Source organism: Bacillus rossius, chromosome 12, assembly GCF_032445375.1.
Source record: "Bacillus rossius redtenbacheri isolate Brsri chromosome 12, Brsri_v3, whole genome shotgun sequence".
Taxonomy (NCBI): Eukaryota; Metazoa; Arthropoda; class Insecta; order Phasmatodea; family Bacillidae; genus Bacillus; species Bacillus rossius.
The window spans coordinates 23,097,995-23,116,964 of record NC_086339.1 but is presented as its reverse complement, the minus strand read 5'-3'; the positions used below and the strand labels follow the sequence as shown (position 1 = coordinate 23,116,964).

Sequence of the window (18,970 nt, the reverse complement as noted above, 5' to 3'; positions counted from 1 at the left end):
CAATAACTGCATAGTACAGGGTGTCCATAAAATAACATCCCCGTTTCAATAGCATATTATAAAAGTTTAATTTACACTATTTACAACAAATCTTACATCAAATTGAAGGTAAACTAACTTATTTTTTCTTCCAAATGTTCAGTATGTGCATCTTGAGTTATACAGCACACATCCAACCTAAAGTCCAATTCTTCCCACACTTCGATTAACAAGTCCGGAGTAAATGTAAGCAATAGCCTCTTCAATTCTGTGTCTCGACTCTGGTGAATCAATAGGGTAGCGGCGGAACGTAGACACGATCTTTTATAAAGCCTCGAAGGAAAAAAACAAAGCGCATGGCGTTATGTCAGGTGACCGTGGAGGCCAGCGAAAAAGAGCTTTGTCGTCTCGACCATTACGACCAATACAACGGTCAGGGACTTCAACGTTACCACTCTCGTACAAATATATTCAAATGGGGAGGGGCTCCGTCCATAAATTATAGATTTACTTCTTAGCAAATTGCAGAACACATGCTTTACGCTCAGGAGTCGTCATTTTGCGTAGGTGGCGCTGCAAGCGAGAAAACAACAAAGCAATACTCGCTCATGTGCTTATCTAAAACTGTTTGAGCCACTCTTTAATTAATTGTGACCTTGAACCAAAACTCTACAACGCTTACAGTTGATACCATTAAAAGTAATAACTTGGAACATTATTTTACGGACATACTGTTCATTAGAACACCAATAACTGATAGCAGATTTACTTTTAGTACATTCCCACTAACTGGAGAAATTCCCCGAATATCGCAGCGAAAAATATCCTTCCCATCTTATCTACAGCCGACCTCTGAAGGATTGCTCTCGGACAAGTGTTGAATAATTTTTTTAGACATCTCTTATTACACCAGTTCACCCGCATTCGGATGTACCTTAAGTTCACAACACTAGCTACATCTACGAGCAGCCAAACAAATTGACAGACAATGGCTAAAAGGTGCGCCGGACAGACAGCACGACCGCTGGGATCATAGCCCGCTCTACCGAATACAGTTCTATTTCCGTCCCATTTCCGACCATTTACTGTAACACATTTGCAATACACGGGGCGCGTAATCGAGCCTCGATCGCTTCTCCGTTCAACTGAACTGAATTTTCATAATATTATTGTGTTTTTTTTTAAAGTACAGACTATATTCTATACATCATCAATAAAGGTAATAGGCGGCATGTGTTATTCTTCGTCTAGTGGTCCCCTTTGTCGACCAAACGTCAACAACATAAAACAAATAAAAATGTTAGCTATTCTTTTCAGTACTCGACAGAGATGTGTAACATATAACCTCGGTAAAGAGGATACCCATGTGTTCTCATGTTGCAAGAACACTTGTAATACTAAACTTGCACACAAAATTTAACGTAGAATTATTTTTTAAAAAAGCCCAGCTTGATTAATATATGCAATTTAATGTGTATTTCATACACATTTATCAAAGCGAATCACACTTCCCACCCCCCACCCCCCGCACCAACCGCTAGAAATCGCTGCCGGAGCAGTTACGTCGACTACGACGGATATTCTATTTTTTTTTTTACTTACTGACAATCACTGGACGTGGTCAAGCACTATTTCTGCAATTACATGGCGATGGCGAGGTTAAAAAAAGTTACTAATATTAAGTCACAGCATGCCGTCTCCTGATTATTCTTTAAAAAAAAATAGTTTGTCCGTAAAGTCGGTTTACGGACGATAGTTTAAAGTGACGTCATAACAAAACATTGATGAAATATTGCATACTTTTATGAATAAAATTGAATCATTTTTATTGAATTATCACTATTTTGTATGGATACAAAGAAGGAGTGAAATTAAATCTACAATTTAATTGATAAATTTACTTTTATTTGCACTCATTAATTCAAATATGTTTACTACTTCAACGAAGAAATTATTTTAACTATAACTTTTATACATGTTCGCTATTTAACTTCTTCCAATCTGTGTTATTCTGTTGAGGATAGGACGATGATAGGAAAAGTAGGAAAGGAATGGGAGTGTTTCAAGTTTAATGTGCCTCGAAAAAGTCAAATCGATGGTTGTTCCAATCGAGTGGAAGAGAGATAGATGCGGCGCAAGCGTACAAAGTAGCGTAACGGGACACTTTTTCGTGCGATTTATTATACGTTGTCACGTAAAAAAATATATATGTACACAGACGACCGTAGTTTTGTTGCTTTGGTTGAGCTGTTGCGTCCCGAGGGAGGCTTCAGGGGCGAGGAAATGAACTGGCCACCGCGGGGAAGTGCACTTACTCTCCGAGTAGCCGCGCGCGCTGAGGGACACGGCCGTGTCGAGATGTGGGTCAGGGCAATAATCCTCCTGCCCCGGCGGTGTCCGTGCCAAGCCCAGCAAACACAGTCCCTGCTTCGATGCCCCGTCTGCCGCGTGGCACAGTTCCCGCGACCGCTTTCGTGTCCGTCTCCGTCCGGGCGGGAACACTACCTCTTCCTGGTTGTGAAAAAATTCTCTCTCTCTCTTTTTTTATAATATCTATGTTTACTTATACTTGCCTCCCGGCGATGTTCCGCGTCTGTTAACCGTTTCCCTTGCACGGTTGAAACTCACATGTAGCGGGTGTACTATTGTCCCGTTACAATTCATTATTTAATATTCACGTTCCACAGTGTTAAACTTGCTGACTTTTTGAATCGCCGAACTTTCGCAAAATTAAAAATATGTATATACAACGCATACTTTTTGCATAATTAGCTGTCAAAATTGCATTTTTTTTTTTTACGTTTTTGAGCAGTGATACGATTTAATTTTTTCAGAAAAAAAAATGAAATTATTTATTTTATAATTCTCTTTTCACGGTTAAGATTTAGCAAGCACACGTTTATAACCAACTTAAAGTGTCCAACTTAATGAAAGTTCAACTGTATAGTGTTTCCAAATACGTAAATTTTTACTACCTTTTATTTTTGCTTTGAAATTAAAGTAAAAATTTTTGTCCAACTAAAACTCCTACCTTTCTGGACAAATGATTGATTTTTTCGCCATAGTCTGTTCGGTCTGGTGTGATCGTGGCACGGCCCTTATATGCAGGAAGGATGGCGATGTCAGAACCGGCTTTCTGTGTTTTATGGCTTTTAGCTCATAAGAATAGATGTATTGTTTGGGTGACCTGGCTGGTGTAATGGCAGCCCGCACAGTTTACAGAAACTCTTGTTCGACTGCTGGCAGTTTTAATATTGCGCTTTCTACAGAACAAATGCCTAACATAGAGATCATATGAGGAGCAATGCTGAAATAAAGCCCTTTTTACACGCTTTATATTAGCTTCACCTGTATGTTTGTAACCGACTCCTTTGCACTCGATTTAGACCCAATTTAAACGGACAGATTTAATCTAAACTTCGTACACTTATCGAGGACCGGTGATAATACACTAATTTAATAAGTTTATCTCATTATCCTGATTAGGATTGACAGGATTAAATAATTTCCTCACCCTCTGTGTGAGAGCAAGTGAGACAACCGTGCAGTCGGGGTATTAGTAGTATTATTACAATGTATCCTCGACAGTTGGTTTGTTGGCCGAGCGGATTACGGATTCACCGGTCGTGTGTTCTAATCCTGTACATCCTGTCGTCTGGGACTTCGCCAATCCTTCTATTCAAACTAAATATAGTTTTAAAAAAACTAATAAACACGCTTTTAAAGCACATATAACTAAAAAGTGAAAAAAATTTAATAAGCTAAAACAATAATGAATGAAAAATACTAGTATTATTGTGAAGAAAGCGTGGGGCGCTTTGTTCCATTTTAATCGTACATTGAGCGCCCGATGGCAGAGTAGCCGACATGTCATCGGAAGGCTCTGGGTTCGAATCCCAGTCCGGGCTATCCGAATTTTTCTCACATATTCTATACACTCTCATTGAGAAGGTTCTTTCTCAATCCTTACCCTGGCCAATATTCATGTTACGTAAATGTGGAACGCTTCACGTAATAATTAATCCGTAACTCCCATACTTTCCTGCTTCACAGCATTAATTTCGTACAGTATGTAACGTTAAAATCTTTGAATGGCTTCTAAAATCGAGATTTGACTATCAATACAGCTGTAAACATTAATAATTTTGAAAATAATTACAGTTACTTATAGTTATCACGGAATTAATAGTAGATTATAATAGTTTAAAATAAATTAAAAAACACGCTTTTATAGAAAATCCAACCACAAAATTTAAAATATATTTTAATAAATTTGAAATTAAAATAGTGTAAAATAAAATAAAAATATTTTATTTAAGAAAAAGCGTGGGGTGCTTTTTAAGATATTATCAAAATGATAATCCTTCTACTAATATCTGTCAATAAAATTATTATAACTATTGACACCATGCACCCCACGCTTTCTTTTAAAATAAAATACATTTTTTTTTAATCTTACACTATTTTTAATCCAAATTTATTAAAATCTATTGTCTATTTTTTTTTTGTTTTTCTATAATTTGGTCTATTATTTATTATAAAACTGATTTTTCGCATTGTAACACAGTTTTTTGGACGTGCTTTATGTACTAAATTCTTTTAATTCTCTATGCTTTTGTGTTTATATATTCATCTTTGTTGTTCATTCTTGAGGTTTTTATATGGCATCAAGTGTAAACTAACAATGACGCAGGTCCAAAGAAATTGTTCCCCATGGCAAGAATCGTTCAAAGAACGAATGAACAAAGAAATTTTAGAATTTTCCCACGCATAAATGATCTCTGTTTATATGACACGAACAAGGCATGTTTCTATTTACTGTTTTCATTCTAATTTTGATACCAATAACATGACTTTCTTTTAAGAAATTAATCTGCATTAAAGAGCATACTAAGAGCTTAAATTTATGTGCAATAACTTTTAAACTGTGTGTCATTTTCGTCGTGGGGTACCATTATTTTGGGGATACTGTACAATAATTTTGTTGCGGTGTTCCATTATTTAGTTGTGTTGTGCCAACAATTTGTTACAGTGTGCTATTATTTTGTGATTGTGTACTATTATTTTGTTACGGTGTTCCATTATTTTGTTACGTCGTGCCTAATTTTTGTTACAGTTTGCCAATTATTGTGGTGCAGTGTGCCATTATTTTGTTACAGTGTGCCATTGTTTTGTTACAGCGTGCCATTATTTTGTTACAGTGTGCCATTGTTTTGTTACAGTGTGCCATTATTTTGTTACAGTGTACCATTATTTTGTTACAGCGTGCCATTATTTCGTGACAGTGTATGTGGTGTTTATGGCTGACGATGTGGTGTCGGAACTGCCGCAGGTACCGGCAGACGCGGTTCAGCTCGCGGCGCATGCGCAAGCGCGTGGTGTTCAAGAACGGCGACTGCAACGTGGTGCAGGGCCGCGTGGCGAAGCGGCGGCGCCGCTACCTGCAGGACATCTTCACCACGCTGGTGGACGCTCAGTGGCGCTGGACGCTGCTCGTGTTCGCCATGCACTTCCTGCTCAGCTGGCTGGGCTTCGCCGTGCTGTGGTGGCTGATCGCGCTCACGCACGGCGACCTCAGCCCGCTCAACAACGCCAAGGTGCGCGTTCCCTCCCTCGTCGCGCAAGTACGCGTCAATTAGAGCTGTGCTAAGTTATGACGATCATGACTTAGAAAACCACAATAGAAGGGAAATTTCTCCCCTTTCTTCTCAGAAGTTATGGGGAAAAAAACATGCGAAATCTCTGTGAAGTCATAATGTTACTCTGGGTGATGAAAGGTGAGTTGTTGCAACACCTGAAATCGCAAACCACAATGGCGGTGATGCATTTTGAGAATGATAATCTAACAACAAAAACCTGTTGTTGTTGACGTTAGTTTATTAAATACAAAATATATTTTTATTTTTCCTGAAATAAATTCCTGTATCCGCTATTATCACAAGCTATCACAAGCTATAATCACATAACTGGTATTACTTCGAAAATTATTTCCTGTTTGTTTCTCAGACACCCCCCCCCCCCCTCCTCCGACCCAGATACGAGTTTTTCAGCCTCGGGGAATGTGATCACTGTCATGACGTCAAACTTCCGCTTCCAACACATCACGTTTATTGACTTGGAGTTTACATTAGATATTATCCATTTGATTTTAGCTCTGAAATTCGTTGGATGCCTGTCAGAATCGCGTCCAGTTTAAACGGAAACGTGTGGACGTCTCCGCCCCAGTGAACCTTTATTAAAAATGGCGAAGGACGGACTCCTGGTGGTCAACTTCCCGCCGCACTCTGGCACTCTGCAGGTAGCCGCTTTCGGAAAGCGGTGACCTGCCTTTGCTTCTCGGACTGACATAGCCCTCTTTGAGTGTCCCTGTTGCAAAAGCAATCTTAAACATTTCGAAAAAACATTGTTACATCTTATGCCATTCTTAAAACCATATTTAATGCCAATTCTCTGATCCATTTTTTTTTTTTGTAAAATAACAATTCGCCGATGGTGCCAAAACAGATGTAACCTTTTTTGACAGCTCACAATAAGCTAAACATCCAAAGGGGCTAACAATGTTCAGATACTTTTCAGACATTTTAACCAACACGACAGTGAAAAAATTGCGTGAGTTTGACTAATATAACCCGGGAAATAACACAATTTTTGTTACTTTTTGTACACGCCTCTTAGGAGATCCAGGAGGTTATGAAGGTGAATATGAATGTCGTCGTTAAATTGATCCACCTGAATAAAGCGGATGGCGTGTCTATATTTTTCAAAGATCGAAAAGTATTTTAGGAATTCAAAATTTCATTTATGACAGGCGTAAGTTGAACTACTGTGCAGTCGTTGATAGGCAGAAGTCCATTCTGAAACACTTATACTATTTATACTAACTGCGATGTAACTGTTGTGCACAGAGTGTTAATGGGCTCGTCCATTCATGGATGTATCTGTGTCAAGTGAGGCGGGATGATAAGTGCGACGCTCGCTGGTGCTTGTAGCGCGGTATCGCCTCTAAGCGCACGGCTGTCAACTGACGCGCAGTCTTCTCGTCGTGCATTGGACAACTGTGATGTACGAGCGGTAACCGTGTCGTTATCTGGCGGAGAAGTGAAGATAAAAGTGGCAATGCAAGTCCCTGGAAGTGCCTTCGGATGTTTCGGGCGTATAATTTATTCAGAAAACACGCGTTTTATCAATTTCAAATACAAAAAAAAAAATACAGATTTAAATTGGAATACGGAAACGGCAGTAGGTGGGTTATTGAATGATTTTCGTAAGCAGACACCGCTTGGTACATCTGGAACAGTTTTTCAATCTCGTGTTTCCTCCTGAAGCTGCGCGCACCAGGCAGGCGGGGTTGTCTCAAGGTGGGCGAACCTCCGAGGACCACCTGGTGCTCGCGAGCACGCGTCACGCCGCAGGTGTCGACCGAGCCGCGAGCGCGGTGCGTCCGAGACCGCACCGCGGCTACGGAGGTTCCCCGCGGCCGGAACTGAAGTGGAGCCGGGCATCCGATGCTCCGCCTCGCCGGCCACACAGATAAACAAATAAATTGGTTGCCGGTAAAGTCGGTTTACGGACGATAGTTTAACGTGACGTCATGACAAAACATTGATGAAATTATTGCATACTTTTATGAATAAAATTGAATCATTTTTATTGAATTATCACTATTTTGTATGGATACAAAGGAGTGAAATGAAACCTACAATTTAATTGATAAATTTACTTTTATTAGCACTCATTAATTCAAATATGTTTATTACTTTAGCGAAGAGATTATTTTAACTGTAACTTTTATACATGTTTGCTATTTAACTTCTTCCAATCTGTGTTATTCTGTTAAGGATAGGACGATGATAGGAAAAGTAGGAAACGAATGGGAGTGTTTCAAGTTTAATGTGCCTCGAAAAAGTAAAATCGATGGTTGTTCCAATCGAGTGGAAGAGAGATAGATGCGGCGAAAGCGTACAATGAGCGTAACGGGACACAGAGTAACGGGACAATGTGCGTAACGGGACACTTTTTCGTGCGTGCAGCCGGCGTTCATCGATTTATTAGATGGTGTCACGTCAAAAATATGTTTTTTTTACTAACGATTCCTTTGGAAACCAGTCGCCAAGAAATGCTTTGTAATACCACAAGACAGATATTGTAACTTTGTACAACACATGGCTGTGGTTAGTTTTGCTTGTATGAAATACGCTTTTCGGGATAACACTGAGTATTCCTAACGAAAATTAGTGCATAGTTTTATATTTTAATTAGTGTTTCATTCAAGCATAAATTTAAAAAAAAACTGCGGAGAAGATACTCAAATATTAAGTAATTTGACATTGTTTTGTTTTAAGATCCTATATGTGCGTGAAATTATGGAATACTGGAAAGCCATTCAGGAAACGGTTTACAAATAATTTTAACTATTGGAGGTACTGGAACAACATAAAGCACAAACGAACGGGTATGAATTCGAACCCAGTATTACTTCGAACACTATTTTGCTGTGACAGAGTTGTTTTCATGTACATGTTAAAATTTACAAATATCCATAAGTTAACTTGAATATTTTTGTTCCATTAACAAAAGGGAAAAAAAGAGCGCGTTTAGCTCACTTCGCGTGATAGAAGTGAAACTTATTTGGCGATTCAAACCTCGACTCCTAAGTATATCGTAAGAGGTAAAATGGCAGAGAGAGAGAGAGAGAGAGAGAGGAGACAGAAAGAGAGAAAGAAGACAATTTTCTAAATAAACATGAATTGACAAAATATTACTCACTTCAAAATAACAGGTCAGGATATCAATAATTTTTTATCAATCAATTATTATTAATTAACAATAAATATTACTGACTTGTAAATAATCACACCATAAAAAGTTATATTAAGATTTTCAGGACCCCAACTATACCATGAAAACAATTCGAACTACGAATTATACACGTTTTAAAAAGTAAATACACTTGGATAAATTTTATTCTCAACACATTTATAATATTACGTTGTATTATTCGGCAAAACAATTTATACAATTTTATAACAAGTTGAAACAGCGTGGGTTTTTTTAGCTTTCATTTCTTTTTCAAGTATTTTAAGAATCCTAACGTTTTTGCATTTATTAGAAATTTTATTAAAATATAAATAAATTACTAAAAATTAAATAACAAAATTATTAGTCTCTCCAAAATAAAAGCACAGCATGTCAAAAACTGTTTATCAATCAACATTGATTAATTAACAATTAATATTATTTACCTTTGAAATATATACTAAAGAAAAATTGTTTATTAAATATCAAAGCTAAGATTGATTACCTATAATAAATTAATTATTAATTTAATTATTTATTATGTATACGTATATTTGATCGAGAATTCCAAAATAATAATTTTGTATTCCTAAAAATATAACCTAATCATTGAGTGCGACAGATTCTACCAACAGGCTATATAGACATACTGCAATGCATTCATAGGCATTGATATTGTTCTGCCATCGAATGAATGAACAATGACAACATGACCACCGCTCTGTGACCGGGAAACTAAACTGCACTGACCTACCTCACGGTAATTCTTTACACTATAACCATATTGCCACAGAGTAAAAATAAAAAAAATAATATTCCGCGCACGGGTTTTGTTAAAACTTTTTTTTTAATTAGCATATTTTTAGAGGGAATTAACATATTTACACGCTCGTAGGCTCATAATCATAATAGGGTAGCCCGGGGCTATATCGATCATTTCAGATTCAAACCCGAAATTCTGTTAAACTACTAAAATATGTTATTTTTATATTAAAGGACATGACACACATATATCTTAGCTATACATTAATATACTTTAAAGAGTTTCCAAAGCAATCCTAATGGGAAATAAAAATTTAAAACTTAATGTGTGTAAAGTACAAAATTTTTCACATGTGCGGGGTAATTCCGATCATAGTTGGGGCTATTGCCGATCACTGACACTAACATGTTTTTCAGGTGCACTTTCCACAGATAAATTGTTTTTTACCAGCAGCACGTACAAAAATCTCGTGAAACCACTTTTTGCATTTCTGGCACCATATCCAGTCACCTTTTGATGCACTCTGTTTGGAAAAATATCTTAAACCACAGAAGTCACAGGGAACATTTTCCTCGTACTCGTCCGAGATGTCAATGGAAGATTCTTCATCATTGGTAGAGAATATTTTTTTGATGACTTTCTTCTTTTTTGGCCTAGATGACGTACTGGCTGTAGGTGTACTTTTCTCTCTTTAAAACTTCTTTTTCCTTTTTTCAACTGACATAAAATATTCAAAGAGACATTAATTCAGGTAGGCCATAAAAATTTGTTTCAAACAAAATTACATTAACATTTTTCAAAAGTAGCCTAATTAACGAAAGAGAAGCTATGGCACGAGCATTTATATCATTTGTCACAGCAACAATAAGATGGAATTAACTGAAAGTCTCTTAACACAAGACGAGTAGTTATACCAAGCAATAGTTTATGCTGATCCTAAACCAATAGGTACCGATTAGCATTACATAGGTTTAATCAGATTTTATACAGCATAATTTTTAACTGTATATTTTACATGGTTGCTTACTTAAATAATCGTTTCGTTGGTTAGTTTCGGCAACATTTTGCATTACGTTAATGATACTGACATCTGAATATTTTTTCAGAACTAAATATTAAGAAAACAATTTACTCAGCTCAGGCGGGCTTCAAACCCAAGCCGTCTAGATTCCGAGTCGCGCATAATACCATTTCACCACCGAAACAATTGTTACTCTGTTAACATTAAATGTAAATATAAAAATTTTTGTTTAAAGAAAGCAATTATTTAGCAAAATAGAAACAAAAATAGATCATGTTGCATTACTTTAACAAACATTAAAGGCAGAACTTAATTTTCCAGCAGATTTTATATGTTTTTTTTCTGTTTACTTAAGACATTTTTATTGACTTCATATGAGTTCTACCAAAATTCTACGATTTTTCAATTTAATTAATAAGTATAATCAAGTGATTAGTCTAGCCTCAGTATCAGTGATCGAAATAGCCCCGAATGTAACCAAATTCGAATAAATTAGCCACCCTACAACCACCCAGAATTATGACAAAACTAAAATGTACGATAAAACCTAAGTCTTGCAAGTAAACACACCTTATTAACCCACGGCGAAAAATTAGGTCGTTTAAGAGTTATGCCTTAATTTGTATAGCTAAAAAGTTTAACTTGGCTAAATTATTCAGTTGTGGTACATACCTTCACCGAATAAATCCAACGTCGCAGCCGAATATATGTAGCAATCGCAGACACATTACAATAAACTTCTTCCGCGACCCTTACCTAACAACTGTACACAACATGGCCAAGCCAATGCGCAAGATATGTGCGCAGTGTGACAAAACACTTGGTGTGTTCGAAATAGCCCCATGTTCGAAATAGCCCCGGGCTACCCCTACGGTGTGTGATTTAGTTAAAGTAAGTAATAATTCATGACAAAGATCACATTTATGTTCTTCAGGCCAAAACAAAATGGGCTCTATTCTCAGAATCAGCCAAATACACCCAATTGTTTCAGACAAAGGTTTAAAACAATGTTCAAAAGGCCTACTAAAAAGTTTATTAATTTACTTATCCTTCAACGCCTTATTTTTTCTCGTCTTGAATTGGTATTACGAAAAACCTAAAGTTTTTCTTATTATTCTTAGAATACAGTATTTTTGATATTAAGATAGAATGAGTTTTTTTTTTTCAGTTAGTTAAACCTTACCTTCCTTTCTACCCCATTGGTACGATTTTGATCATTAACAAACTCAACCAAAACATTTTTGTCTCTTAATTTGATGTATTAGTCTGGAAGTAATTTGTGCACAAGTGAGGCATTTATCATGTCCATAAAGTTAGGGAATTTAGTGTAAATTTACGTATAAACTATTGAGTTGGTGTTTTGGGTGTCTAGGGACCTTGAAACAAAAAACTAGGTAGAAAATATTCCGGAAGTAGCACCAGGGCAACATCCAAAATGGGTAAAATTGGACTATATAAATTAAATTGTCCACAATACTTAGCTGAGAAACATAGAAAATTAATCTTCTAGAGAGTGAACGTGATGCAGCTAGTAAAAAAAGTTTTAATTTTTTATTCTTACCTAAATTTTTTGGGGGAAAAAAATAAAACCTTTTAGTATGTATCGAGGGAAAAAAGTTCAACAAAACATAGAGTGTAATGCTTGTTTAGTGAAACACCTGTAGGACAGGAATGTGGATAAATATACTCTAAAATAAAAACTGAGCCAATGTACAAAAGGATATAAAATATTTATAGAGCCTGTGTTTCGGTGTTGAAGTGTACCCGTAGGCACTCTTTGAGTTCCCACTTACACCGATTATTCCGTGGAGCTAAAAAAATTTCAGGATAAGGCATGCTGTGCCGTAGATGAAGTCACTTATTACTAGAGACCGGAAAAATTCGCGGATTCATATCGTGATAGGCTAAAATTCAAACATGTGAACAATTCTGCTGGTTCTGATATTGGCTCGCAGTTTAACTGGATCTCTATGGGCAAATGACAGACTATTGACCAAAGAAGCCTCGAATCACAAGCTACCCAGTGGAGACTCCTCACAAGTTAGCACCCAATGAACACGCGTGTTTGCTTGAGAAATGCAGAGGATAATGGAGGCTATCCTAGAGGTCATTGAATCCGAGAATTTTTCAGGTCTCTACTTATTACTATGGCAACTTGTTGGTTTACTGGTGGTGTTGTTATAACTACTGGTTGGTTTACTGGTGGTATTGTTAGAATGATAGGTTGGTTTGCTGATGGTGTTGCTAGACTGACTGGTTGGTATGCTGGTGGGATAGTTATAACTACTGGTTGGTTTACTGGTGGTATTGTTAGAATGATTGGTTGGTTTAATGATGGTGTTGCTAGACTTGCTGGTTGGTATACTGGTGGGGTTGTTATAACTACTGATTGGTTTACTGATTGGTATACTGGTAGGGTTGTTATAACTACTGGTTTGTTCACTGTTGCTGCTGCAGGTCGCATCGTTGCTCGGGACCAACGCGACCAACCCGAACTGGACGCCGTGCGTCCGCGAGGTGTACAGCTTCTCGTCGTGCTTCCTGTTCAGCGTGGAGACGCAGCACACCATCGGCTACGGCTCGCGGCACACCACGGAGGAGTGTCCCGAGGCCATCTTCGTCATGTGCCTGCAGAGCATCACCGGGGTCATGATCCAGGCCTTCATGGTCGGCATCGTGTTCGCCAAGCTGTCGCGGCCCAAGAAGCGCACGCAGACCTTGCTCTTCAGCCGCAACGCCGTGATCTGCCAGCGCGACGGCTTCTTCTGCCTCATGTTCCGCGTGGGCGACATGCGCAAGTCGCACATCGTGGAGGCGCACGTGCGCGCGCAGCTCATCAAGCGGAAGGTCAGTGCACCCTCGCGACTCTAGCGGTAGATATCGGTACTAATTAGTAGGGACCGGAAAAATACGCGGGTTCAGTGACCTGTAGGATGAACTCCATAGTTCTACGTACACTCGGTCAAATGTCACCCACCCATTGGCTACTGTCCTGTGAGACGTCCCAACCTAGCAACCTGTGATTCGATAAAGCTTTGGTCGGGTGTTTATCATTGGCCCAGAGTCATCCAGGTGAGTTGTGATCCAATGGCAGAGGCAGCACTGAGGTATAACTATTTGTATTTTAGCCTATCGCGAAATGAAGTCGCGAATTTTTCCGGTCTCTACGTAATTAGCGATACGTTGCAGTCCATACACATGTACCTTCACATTCCTCCTGTTTGTATTATCGTCTCTAAGCCAATGAAACACCACCCCCCTCCTCCTTTTCAACCAAAGAAGTGGAGACCGAATAAAATCCGCGGGTTCATTTCGTGGTAGCTTAGAATTCAAACAGTTTTTACCTTTGACATTCTTCTATGATTGGTCCACAGTTTATGTGAAGAACTCTGAGACAATGAGAGAATACTGATTGAACCGCGTTTATTTGGACATGCTCCTCTAACGACAGTGAGCCAACAATGTCCATCCAGGAGAGAAGTAAGCGAATAAGATATAGTACCAACTAATGAGGATAAATAAAGTTATCGCAAAGTAATCAGCCAATGGGAAAGGTAAAATGTGGCACCAGCCACTACATACTTGGGACAAATATCACCTGCTCATTGGCTTACTGACTTGAGAGAAATGACATCTGGAATGCTTTTGATTCAATAGTTTATTTGTTGAGGGCTCTTCATTGGCTCAGAGTCCTTCAGATAAACTGTGAGACAATCGCTGAAGGTGCAAAAAGGTTTGATTCTAGTCCATCACGAAATGAATCCTGGAATTTTTCCGATCTCTAAATATCTTCCGCTGTATGTAGAGGATTTTGGAGTACACCCTAGGCCCCTAGGGGTTAACTGAATATGAATAAACTTGACAATATTTCTAGTCCCTACGAGTGACTTAGTGGCAGGGTTTACGAGAGGGGGTAGGGGATAGGTGAGACGTGATCTCTAGTGCCTGGTTAAATTTCTACATTGTTAACCCATTTGTCGCGCGTGAGGATTTTTCTCGCATACGTTTCTTTCTTTATAAAAGCTTATCTGAGTAAATATAAGAAAACTTTTTTGACTACCATATTTTTATTCTGTATATTATGTGCCCTAAAATTGTTTCTTACTTTAACATAAGAGTTTAAAAACAAAAACAAAGACATATTAAAATACAAAGTATTATTTTAACTCTTCATAAATATGCCTAACTGTTGGATTACGCCTCTGAACAAAACTTTTAACTAAAGAAAATTATTAAGTATAATTATAAATTAAGTTTTATAACCTTACAGTATTTTTATATTCGCAGGGTTGGTAAGTATGAGTAGAAAATTCTCACGCACACTTTTTTAGTTGTTTTTTTTTTGCGAGAAAATAGAATAAATACCATTTTCAGGAAATATGTTCCAGAATCACTACAAAAAAAAAATTAAATGAATGGAATCTCTAATGTTCACCTTCAGAAATAATATTCAAATCCGTCTCCTTCGGTTTCACAAACGCGACTGGTCACACACTGAGCACGCCATTAATACAGAGAATTGTCTCAAAACCAATGATACATCGTTCATTGCAACCAATCGGGGCGTTGGTGATGAAAGTTGGTAACTGAGCTGGAAGAGTGGACAAGGGTGCTCCGACTCGTCTTCAAAATTAAAACCAGACTATTTTTGAGTGTGAGATAAATGCTCACCGCGCGACTGACGGTGTGTCAACAGAATCCGTAGGAACCTCTGTGCGATGCGCACGGATCATGTTAACATTTCTAGACACAGTGACGTTTACAGTTCTTAAATTTTTTTTTGAATGTGTAACATCTTAGTTCCCGGTATACAGCATTTGGTGGGAGTAATTTCGTGAATGGGACGAATTCAGCGTGGAACGGAAATGTTTAAAACACGGTGCTGCCATCTATGGCGGATGGCGCGAACCATAGTTAGCAAAGCCAAAGGGAAACTTCGGAGTATTAACTGTTTTAATGAGGATGGGCAGTATTTTAATCAAATTCCTTGTAGAAAATCAGGTAAAAAAAAAAAAACGAAATTTTTTTCAAGACTTTTTTTCTTCTTTCGCTTTTATCGAATTCTAGCGGCAGGTGCGTGAACTACGTACGCGTGATCGAGAAATGCAGTTGAAAACACAATTTGCGTATATTTATCACGCTCGGCGTTGTTTAAAAAAAAAAATTCTACGCTGATTCTCGTGTCCGAGATTGGTATTGTGTGTTTGCTAGAGACCTGAAAAATTCGCGTATTCATTTCGTGTTATGCTAAAATTCAAATAATTATACCTTAGTGCTGCTTCTGCCATTGGTTCAATGTTAATCTGGAGGACTGTGGGGGGGGGGGGGGGGCAATTAGAGACCCTCACTTATAGAAGTGCCGAATCATAGGTAGAGACCTGTAAAATTCGCGATTTCAAATCCCTAAAGGATAGACTCCATGATCCTCTATGCACTCGTGCAAATTACATCTGCTGATTGGTTACCGACTCGTAACACCTGTTGACTGGAATGATCGTGATTCGCTAATTCTTCTGTTAAAGATTTTTCATTGGCCCAGAGTCCTTCAGATAAACTGTGGCCCAATCACTGAAGCAAAATAATGTCAAAAGTATTTGGACTCTATCCTATCGCGAAATGAATCCGCGAATTTTACAGGTCTCTAATCGCAGGCCACCCAGTCGAGACGACTCACAAGTCAGCAGCCAATGTACAGGTGGCATTTGCCCGAGTGCGTAGAGGATATTGGAGTCCATCCTGAAGGTCATTCATTGAACCCCGCGAATTTTTTTTCCGGTCTCTAGTTTTTTCCGACACGAGGACACGAGACGAAGTTGCTCTGGTTGCCCGAGGTCTCTCACGTCAGATACCGGAGAGGCGGGCCGACGAGGTGACCAGGGTGGGGCGACTGAATTGTTGCCCCTTGGATGGGCAGCCCATCAGGATTTTTCTGACAGTGGTGTTTTTGAAAGCTTGTCTGAATTGTTGCCCCTTGGATGGGCAGCCCATCAGGATTTTTCTGACAGTGGTGTTTTTGAAAGGTTGTCTGAATTGTTGCCCCTTGGATGGGCAGCCCATCAGGATTTTTCTGACAGTGGTGTTTTTGAAAGCTTGTCTGAATTGTTGCCCCTTGGATGGGCAGCCCATCAGGATTTTTCTGACAGTGGTGTTTCTGAAAGGTTGTCTGAATTGTTGCCCCTTGGATGGGCAGCCCATCAGGATTTTTCTGACAGTGGTGTTTTTGAAAGCTTGTCTGAATTGTTGCCCCTTGGATGGGCAGCCCATCAGGATTTTTCTGACAGTGGTGTTTCTGAAAGGTTGTCTGAATTGTTGCCCCTTGGATGGGCAGCCCATCAGGATTTTTCTGACAGTGGTGTTTTTGAAAGCTTGTCTGAATTGTTGCCCCTTGGATGGGCAGCCCATCAGGATTTTTCTGACAGTGGTGTTTCTGAAAGGTTGTCTGAATTGTTGCCCCTTGGATGGGCAGCCCATCAGGATTTTTCTGACAGTGGTGTTTCTGAAAGGTTGTCTGAATTGTTGCCCCTTGGATGGGCAGCCCATCAGGATTTTTCTGACAGTGGTGTTTTTGAAAGCTTGTCTGAATTGTTGCCCCTTGGATGGGCAGCCCATCAGGATTTTTCTGACAGTGGTGTTTTTGAAAGCTTGTCTGAATTGTTGCCCCTTGGATGGGCAGCCCATCAGGATTTTTCTGACAGTGGTGTTTTTGAAAGGTTGTCTGAATTGTTGCCCCTTGGATGGGCAGCCCATCAGGATTTTTCTGACAGTGGTGTTTTTGAAAGCTTGTCTGAATTGTTGCCCCTTGGATGGGCAGCCCATCAGGATTTTTCTGACAGTGGTGTTTTTGAAAGCTTGTCTGAATTGTTGCCCCTTGGATGGGCAGCCCATCAGGATTTTTCTGACAGTGGTGTTTCTGAAAGGTTGTCTGAATTGTTGCCCCTTGGATGGGCAGCCCATCAGGATTTTTCTGACAGTGGTGTTTTTGAAAGCTTGTCTGAATTGTTGCCCCTTGGATGGGCAGCCCTTCAGGATTTTTCTGACAGTGGTTAGTTTGTAAAGTGACCTAACCTAACCTAACTTAAACTAACCACTGTCAGAAAAATCCCGAAGGGCTGCCCATCCAAGGGGCAACAATTCAGCTTCCCCACCAGGGTGAGAGAGAGGTGGTGACCAGGGGCGCGGGGGCCGCTGCGCAGGTGACGCAGGAGGGCGAGCTGCTGCCCTACTACCAGCAGGAGCTGAAGGTGGGCGGCGACGGCGAGGAGGACAAGATCTTCTTCATCTGGCCCACCACCATCGTGCACAAGATCGACGCGTCCAGCCCGCTGTACCCCTTCTCCGCCGCCGAGATGGTGCGCGAGCGCTTCGAGATCGTCGTCATCCTCGAAGGTGGGGGCGGTCGCCGTCCTGCTTCCCCTTCCCCCCTCCTCCTCTTCCCACTGGGGGGGGGGAGGGGGCACGCGTACTTCGCGAGCTAAATCACTGTAGCATCGTCTGTGTTCCTTCCTTCCTTTCAGCTTGCCAAAACACCAATCACTGTATAATAATGTCGATTCAGCTCAGTAAGGTTAAAATTTGTTCGTAGTTACTATTTACAGAATGATTTTAGTCGTTTGAACAAAAAACAAATATACAAACATATACTTAGGGTTATATTATGTGTTTTAAAAAAAGGTTTCAAGTTAAATTTTTAGTAATTGAATAGAATCATAACTTCTTACGTGTGGGGAACCGTTGTATTATCAAACTCTTAAGTGAATTTGAACAATATAAGCAATATTTTTTTTAATAAAGCTCCATGTCGGAAATAGGGTACAAAGTCCGGGTTTTAGGATTTTTTTCAAGTCTTTTTTCGCTTTTATCGGTACCATTTCTAATAGTGTAAAATTTCAGTTTTTTTTTTCTTTCTGACATCTGCGGATATTGGTAGCAAGCTACGTTTACGATTTAAGCGGAAAATTCTAGCGGTGGGCGCAGAAAGTGTGTGTGTGTGTGTGTGATTCGCGTCTGGAAATTTTAGTATGTACTTGAAAAGCGAATATTTTATTGATCAGTCTATTAATCACGCTAAGCATTTTTTTTAAAAGAATTCTACTCTAAATTTCGTGTTCGAGTTTCGTATTATAAGTTTATTTGCAACATAATTGGTACATGAATTTGTTCTTTACCGAGGTTATTTGTTTTACATCACTAGCGAGTACTGAAAGACTAACATTATTTTTTATTCTGTGTGCATGTTTACCCTGCAAACAACGGAGCGAAGAGCTTTGGAGTTGGGATCTGGCGAAGTTTGTTCGAATATTCATTTATTGTTTCACACGAAGATCTTTCGTTAATTTGAGGTGCTTTACTCGTCAGGAAGTCTGCGAATTAGTGTTAATTTATAATGTTCTGCCCGAGATGTTCAAATCTTT

General features: G+C 39.2%; 1 protein-coding gene across 4 annotated transcripts in view; it reads left to right on the top strand.

Annotated features, from left to right (window-relative positions):
- LOC134537705 (ATP-sensitive inward rectifier potassium channel 12-like) overlaps positions 1-18,970 on the top strand; it is a 302,579-nt gene that overhangs the window by 183,928 nt on the left and 99,681 nt on the right. For all 4 annotated transcript variants that reach the window (XM_063378430.1, XM_063378429.1, XM_063378431.1 and 1 more), the window contains 3 exons: positions 5,312-5,576; positions 13,017-13,406; positions 17,753-17,945. In XM_063378430.1, coding sequence (XP_063234500.1) covers positions 5,312-5,576; positions 13,017-13,406; positions 17,753-17,945 — 848 coding nt within the window. The remainder of the gene's footprint in view (positions 1-5,311; positions 5,577-13,016; positions 13,407-17,752; positions 17,946-18,970) is intronic.